This window comes from Chiloscyllium plagiosum, chromosome 19 (genome assembly GCF_004010195.1).
Source record: "Chiloscyllium plagiosum isolate BGI_BamShark_2017 chromosome 19, ASM401019v2, whole genome shotgun sequence".
NCBI lineage: Eukaryota > Metazoa > Chordata > Chondrichthyes > Orectolobiformes > Hemiscylliidae > Chiloscyllium > Chiloscyllium plagiosum.
Window position 1 is genome coordinate 15,885,236 of NC_057728.1, and position 8,038 is coordinate 15,893,273.

General features: G+C 42.7%; 1 protein-coding gene across 1 annotated transcript in view; it reads left to right on the forward strand.

The window, feature by feature from the left end:
• fezf1 (FEZ family zinc finger 1) overlaps positions 1-2,315 on the forward strand; it is a 3,981-nt gene extending 1,666 nt beyond the window's left edge. Inside the window, exons 2-4 of the mRNA XM_043708823.1 lie at positions 96-230; positions 981-1,113; positions 1,456-2,315. Coding sequence (XP_043564758.1) covers positions 96-230; positions 981-1,113; positions 1,456-1,721 — 534 coding nt within the window. The 3' untranslated portion in view covers positions 1,722-2,315. The remainder of the gene's footprint in view (positions 1-95; positions 231-980; positions 1,114-1,455) is intronic.
• Positions 2,316-8,038: the final 5,723 nt, after the last annotated feature.

Below are 8,038 nucleotides of genomic sequence, written 5' to 3' on the forward strand. Positions count from 1 at the left end.
ACCATCTTCCCCCCCCTTCCCCCAAAACCTTTCCTACCCTCCCCCTTCCCCTTTCTCTCCCGTGCCCTCCTTCCCTTCTCTCTTTCTGATTTTAGGTCTTTAATGCACATTATAATTTAACCCGTCACATGCCGGTGCACACTGGAGCTCGTCCATTCGTTTGCAAAGTGTGCGGCAAGGGATTCCGTCAGGCCAGCACGCTGTGCCGACACAAGATCATTCACACCCAGGTAAGTCCGCCCGCCGCCAGGACCAAAGCGAGGGCACAGCGTTCACTCGAAGCAGCGGCACCGGCGGGGTGTGGAGGGGGAGGGCGCAGGGTGGGAGAGGAAATCCCCGGGGTACGATTGGAAAGGGGGTGGGGTGGACAGAGGGCAGCACACGAGGAGTCACGGTGTTGGAAAGAAACAGGGTTGTGGAATGGAAACGGTGGACCCAAAGCGGGGGAGGGTGGGGGGTTGGGGGGTGGTGAGAGAGTAGATGGAGAGAACGTGGAAACACAGCTAGACAGAGTGAGAGAGCAGGCTCTGTTTGTCACGCACTTAGTGACATGCCAACTCAGACTGTCTTCTCGGTGTCTAGATCACCCATCCGCCTCTGATCGCTTGCCCCCCTCTCCCCCCCCCCTTTCAATCTCCCCCGGAGCAAGGAAGGGGTCCTTTTACAGTTCGCATTTTGAGATGACACTGGAGGCATTATTTCTTTCTGGGCATTGTAACATATATATTAGTGTAAACTGAATGCAGTTCCACAGAGTCAGCAGCAATAGCTTTCTCCCGTGTTGTGCAAAGACACAGGCAATTCGAGTGAGATGATTGCTGCTGTTTTAAAGCTGGGCGGGAATGATACTGCCCGAGTGCTCGGGAAAGTGAGTTGTTTGTGCAATTGGGAGCCCCAGTGGCTTTCTCTCTGCGTTTTCGCTTGGCAGTAAAATTGACCGAGTTTTCACTTTCTCGTTCATTGTTGCATCCCATTGGCAGGAGAAACCGCACAAATGCAACCAATGTGGAAAAGCGTTTAACAGGAGTTCCACACTCAACACTCACACCCGAATCCACGCGGGCTACAAACCCTTTGTCTGCGAGTTCTGTGGGAAAGGGTTTCACCAAAAAGGTAGGGTGTAATTATCACTAAATCTGCCGCCATTATTTTTTAAAAAGCGTTAACTACAGTAGACAAAACCCATGGTAATAAGTTCACTTCTAGTTAATGTAGCATTTTTAAAAAAAAATAAAACTAGTGATTCAAAGTAACTTTTACAACTTTTACTGATAGAATAACTTTTACAGAACGAATATTCGACTTTCAAGTCATATTATAGTTTGGATAAAGCTGTGTAACAATTCAGTGAACCCTTTATATGTAAGTCACACAGTCCCGAGTGAGCCAAAGAGTGGGTCACATTTTGCGTGTGTGGCTCAACTTTGAAACGCACCGCTTCCCTTTCTGTTCCAGGTAACTACAAGAACCACAAACTGACGCACAGCGGAGAGAAGCAGTTTAAATGCAGTATCTGCAACAAAGCTTTCCACCAAATCTACAACCTCACCTTCCACATGCACACTCACAACGACAAGAAACCCTTCACCTGCTCTGCCTGCGGCAAAGGCTTCTGCCGGAACTTTGATCTTAAAAAGCACGTCAGGAAATTACATGATAACTGCCCGGGACCCCGTCCCTCGGCAGCGGACATGTCGGGAGAGGAGCAGACTCGGAAATAACCAGTCGGGAAGGTGGCAGACACACAGCCAACATATATACATATATATATATAAACTACATATATTGTGTAACCATTGGGTACAATTTGCATGCAGATTTCTATGATCCACAGATATGAATACGGATTCAGACACGGAGATTGTTGGGACTTGAGAGTCTTTTATCTAAAACAGTTTGGGGAACTATTTCGCTTCATCTCAGGTTTGCAGAGATGTTTAAAAAGATATATAACGTATTTATTTGGAGCTTCTTTCGATTTTATTGGTGCATGGATTTCGTTCGTTTGAGTCTTCCCATTCTCGCCTAGTAATAGATTAATCGTGTTCAGTAAATACGCTGGAAGTGGGGGTGACGGGGCTTTTTTTGGGGGGTGGGGGAGTGGGGGTGGCGGTGATGATTATTATCTTGAAACCCCCTCTTTCTACGATGTTAAGAAAAAAAACCCTCCCTTCATTTCTGAGTGTTTAAAGTAATGTTCATTCACACCACGAAGAGAATTTGTTATGACGTGACTGATGTATGTTCTGACGATTAAATAAATTCTCACAATTCTCCGGGGTTATTTTGGGTGCTTTGAGAATATAATTTAAAGTGAACCATTCCGTAAACCGTTTCCACATGTATGAGCCTATATAATCTCTAGGTTGGAACCTCCCAGCTCTGGTAGGCAATATGCTCTGTACGCTGAGTTTCATTTTCCCTCGTGTATTGATTACTACGTTACTGCATACGGTATTAATATGGATGTATTTTATCGATAGCAACTATCAATTTCCTGCAATTTGCTGCCAAAAAATGTCAATTTAAACCATTTGCTCTGTGCCTCTAGTAGAGTAATGGAAGAAAACGAAAGCACTGCATAGGTTAAACAGTCGAAGGAGGGAAAGAAACGGCGGGACGAGGGGGTAAGTGAGTGATACTATTTAGAAAATAATAATCTTTCAAAGCGATGGCATTTGATCGAAATTACAACGATGCACCATCACTGAAATATTATTCTGTATTTTCTCATACGCTTTCCAGAACTCAGTCTGACTATTGTCGATTTATTTTTAAAAAAAAGCTTTCGTCTACATAAAAGATAATTGCAGCCTGCTGTCTCTCCCCCTAATAACATGCAAACTGTTATGACATTAATTAAGGGGAGTAATGAATAAAGTGTGGGCTACACGCTGCTGATTTGAATGTTTAATGATGCACAATTATCGAGGCCTCTCGGAAAAAAAACTCTCCTCGTTGAACAGTTCCGAATTGGGTGAGGAAACGGTGTCAACTTAAATTAGTGTGATAAGCAGGACCGCAAGTCGGAAACATTTTTATCCTTTTTGACGGTAGAGAGAGATAGAGATCTAAATGAAGATCGCATTTCTTAAAGCAATCAAAAAGGCAACTCCTTCATTTTAACCAATTATTTACGAGACCCAAAAACGGGGACAAGATTTCTGTAAAACGACAGTCTGCTGTAATATCAGGGCAATAAACAAAAAAAGATTATTTGCTTCCTAGCAATAACACAAATAGCAAAGATATAGCAAAGGGGGGTGGTACAATCTCCATCAGGTTTACCCCTCCGTCGTTACAGTAGCTAGCACCATGCTGATACAGACTGGTTCATTCTGTCCATTATTGGGATGCCAACATTTACTGTTCAGTCTCCGCCTGCGCCATTGCCGAGACAGAATGGGAGCATGTTTCCGGACATATTGGGAAGGGATTGCTGGGCTCCAGGATGTAGGAGAGGGGGGGGGGGGGGGGAACTATCCGTCAAAGAGCCGCCATAGTCACGATGGGCCGAACGGGAAAGTTTTTTTTACAAGCAATGCTTGCTGCCCTGATACCTCAACGGTAAGTCGAGCTGGTGCATTTTTTAAAAATAAGACAATTGTCAAGATTTCACAGGCTTTCAACATTCGATTTAACACAATCGTTAGGAAAAGTTTGCAGCTTTTAAACAAAAAAAAGTTGATAATTGAAAGCTCGGTTTGGCGATTGAGCCAGATGTATTTAAAGATATTTAATTGAAGGGCAGCTCAATAATGGTTGTTAAAAACAGACATAATCTGTTTGCTCATTCCTTTATAGACAGCTCCAGTTGCAAAGATATAAATTGAAAGCGGTTGAGTTTCTTTTAAAATAAAGTTTAAAGAAAAACAATTAGTAAACCAATAAAGTAGCCAACATCTGATACAGCAAACAGGGTTGGCTTGGAGTCGCGGCACACCTGGTTAGTATTCTGGATTGCTGCATTTCCATTCCATGTGAATGGGAACCGCTCTCGCTGTATATCGGCAGGGACGATTTATTTTCCTATTAAGAGACGGGTCTTCGCTGTGATTCTGTAGTCGAGGAGTGAAAATGGCATTTGGTGTCTAATTATCGCCGAGCTGGGAACTGTCGGAGTGTCATTAGAACAGCGGCTGATCATTTCCAACTCCAATGAAATTCGTGCTGCTCACTCAGTTCCCTTCATCCCGAGGCACAGACGCTCATTAACTCGGCGGCCCGACTTGTACAACAAGCTCAGGACGCACCGCGGTGACTCAGCCTGAATGGGGACCGGCCGCTGAAAGAGAGTCAAGGCTCCTGTGCTAATGGCATCTTACATAAGATCTTACCTGCTTCGAATTTACTACGAAGAGAAAAGGGGTGGGGGAGGAAGATGTGCTGTGCGGTGCGCGCAGGAGAAATAATTTTTCAATGGCTCATTGAAATGCACACAAAGTGCAAGGTAAAGTAGAAAATAAAATCACCGGCTGGCACGCTTTAATTCGTAATAGTTTCTTCTTTGATCGCTTCACTGTGGCAGTTCGATAATTCTAGATATCTCTACGGATCTTTATTCCTCCCACTATCCCGTGGCGAGAAGATGCAGGGGTGTAAAACCGAAATATGGAAGTGTGGGATTCCTCACCCGTGTCCTTCTACCGTCCCGAGCAGACCTGGACCTGATGAGGAGAGGTCGTGGGGGTTTGGGGGAATGCTGCGTTTGATTCCCACCCCTTTCGGGTTGGTTATTGGTGAACGTGAAATCAAGCAGACAATATGCATGTTGTAGGGCAATTCAATGTTGCTTTTGTTTAGAAAGGTGACTTTATCTCACCACAGGCTAACTCAACAGCCGAGTAAGCCAGGAATATATTTCAAGCAACATTATATGTACGTAAAAATACCACTGAGCTGTTTTCTAGATGAATACCTGCTGAACTCACTTAATACCGGTGGAATTTAAGGCGCTGAACTGTGATTCAGCCTTCCAGCTCGTGAGTGAACTGCACATGCCTAAAATGAGACCAAATTCACAGTTGATCGCAAACTTCCTCCGGGTTTATTTTCAGGAGTTCTAATCGATCCACATTTTAAAACGTGGACCCGTTTCCTCCTCAGACTGTGAACTGCGCCTCGTTATCTCAAACAAATATTGACCCACTTTGGAATTATTGGAGGCAGGGCCTGACTGGAGATCTCGCATTGTCTGCTTTCCAGAGGTGTCTCACTGCTTGCGCTCACTGGAGACCCTGGGATAATTGGGGAAGAGCTTGCATGGGGTTGGGATGGCGGGGGGGGGGGGGGGGGTAATCCTGTCCCGAAAAGACAGTTCCAGAAATGTGGGGGATGATTGACAGTCGCTGTCCCAAAATGAACAAAATGAACTCCCTTCCCCCGCGCGTGTTTCCACTGTAGCCTTTTAGAATGTGTACAATGACCCTGAACCCCATCCTCCCACGAACCGACAACACTTGACCAGATCTAAGTTAACACTTTAAATAATGAGTCACAAAAGGACGGATTCGTTTCAGTAATACGTAAGGTGAATAATAACTGGCTTGCTTTTGAGAGGAGCGTTTGCAGTTTCAGTGAACGAGTTTCCGAATGGTATTTTGTGGGTAAAATGTAAATAATATTTATTATCTATTGTAGAAATAATTCCACGTGAACCCTCAGCGCGCTGCGAGAAGCGCTGAGAGGGACTATCCAGTTGGCGCCCTCTCGTGGACATTGTCAGAAGTCGCAAACTATTGCCGCTTCCCTCCTCACAGCATTGCACCGGTGTGAATAGTTATGCAAATGATGATTTCTCAATAAACCACTTAGTTTTCGACAGAAAAAACGGACATGCAGAAATCTTCAGATTTATAAACACAAAACAAACGTACAAGTAATGCAAGAGGAGATAGTGTTTTCGAGAAGAAAATGGATATAGTTCTTAGGGCCAAACGGATTATCAGGTTTGGGGGAATAAACGGTATCGGGGTCCAGATAGTGAGTTAGATGATTAGCCATGATTGTACTGAATGGCAGATCGGGTTCGAAGGGCCGAATAGCCTTCTCCTGTTTTTATGACAGGTGATAAGCCGAACAAATGAAAAGAACAAGTGACTTTGGACTCAGCCTTTTTTGACTAATGGAGTTGAATAGTGGAGGTTTGTCAACACTCTATTGTAACTTTATCATATGACCACCAAGATGTTAGAAGATATGACAAAGGCATTTTAGTTTTTTTTTCCTTATTGCGAATTCTATGCTAGAAAATTACAAAAATAAACAATTGACAGAAAAGCCATCAGGTTCACCACCTCTGACTCAACTTTGCCATTATAACCTCCAGCTTCATCAGAACGACTCAGCACGTCCAGCTCTGTAGCTAGCTTGACTTATACTCCGATACATTTACAATCTCTGGAGTAACTGAGTTATTCTGTAATGTTGTATAAAACTATTGGAGACAAACTTGCATTTAACCGGCAGTTTTCATCAGCTCCCGATATTTCCAATTACATTACAGATAATTAAATATTTTTTGTTAAAGTGGACGCACCGTTGTACTGTGGGGGCTAATTGATGCCAGCAAACTCTCTCAAAGAACAATTAGATTTTTTTTTCCTTTTCCTGTTCTTATCATTTTATTAAACAAATTACAAAAACAGTTTACAACAAAGTTACATTTACAGCTGCATACAAGAGACAGCAATTTTACAAGGAGAGGAGCAGCAAAGCCAGGCCCCAAACCCTACCGTTCAAACAGTTTACAGGGACATGAGGACAAACCTCAAATCCCGGTTTCACATATAAAAGTATAAAGAGACATCAACAATGACATTTGTACATTAGACAATACTGTTATATACAAAAGTGCAGACAACAATGAGATTATTGGCCTGATCAGCCAAATTAGCGATTGGTTGAGGGAGATTAATCTAGATACTGGGGGAAAACTACCGCTTCTCTTTGAATCAGGAAACAAAACTTGTTTTTATTTTGCCTTTCTGAGATCCCAAAGTGCTTTGCAGACATTTTTAAAGTATTGTTACATGGGTCTGCCTTCTTGAGCACAGCAAGCAGCCGTGATATTGACCAGGCTGTCTGTTTATTTTATGCAAAAACAAAATAATGCAAGTTCTGAAAATTGGAAATAAAAACAAAAAATACTAGAAATATTCAGCAGATCCGGAAGCCTGTCTGGAACAGAGATACAGGATGAGCATTTTAGGTCTATGATCTTTCATCAGAACTAGGGATGTGTCCCCTGCTCTTTTTCAAATAGTCCCACTTTTAATACCACTTTATAGGGGCCTTGCTTTAAAGTCTAATTCAAAAGTACACTTCTAAAAGTATAACACAGGACATAAACCTCGAGTTTTGTACTTAAGTACTGGAGTAAGCCTTATCCCCACAACCTACTGACTCGAAGGCACACATGATTGCATTGAGCTGTGGCTTGTACCCAACAACATTTAAGTTTTGATATCCATTTCATTATGCATCAAGCGTTTTTTTTTGGTTGAACATCACATTCAAAGGGCAGCAGTTGCACTCATTCAATGTGACATTGAAGAGTCAGCTAAGTTTATTTGCTGAAGCCTCTGAATCAGGCATGAATTCAGATCTTCCCGACTTAGATATGGGAGTGTTACTCTTCAGCTGACGCATTTTTCTGCATATGCAAAAAAAAATGACAACTCCAACATGTTAAAAAGATTGAATTAGTTTCTATTGGTTGGGCATAGTTGCTTATGTAATGTATGTGTTTTGTGTGCATGGCTGTTGAATCTATCCATCAATGATATTAACTCTGGATATATCTGTCTGTGTTCTCTTTGTGAAAATGTAGTAATGACAAATAGTCACCAGCTAACATGAATACCAGAAAACATCTGCTATGTGCAACTAAACTTAATGATTCTGCATCAATATCAAGGGATTTCATTGTTGAAATTCTGGGGTAGTTGATTGTAACTGCATTAGCTACTAACACTTCCTGCAGGGCTTAATTAATTAGGCAACACTGGCAGTGGTGAGAAATGAACCCATCCTAAAG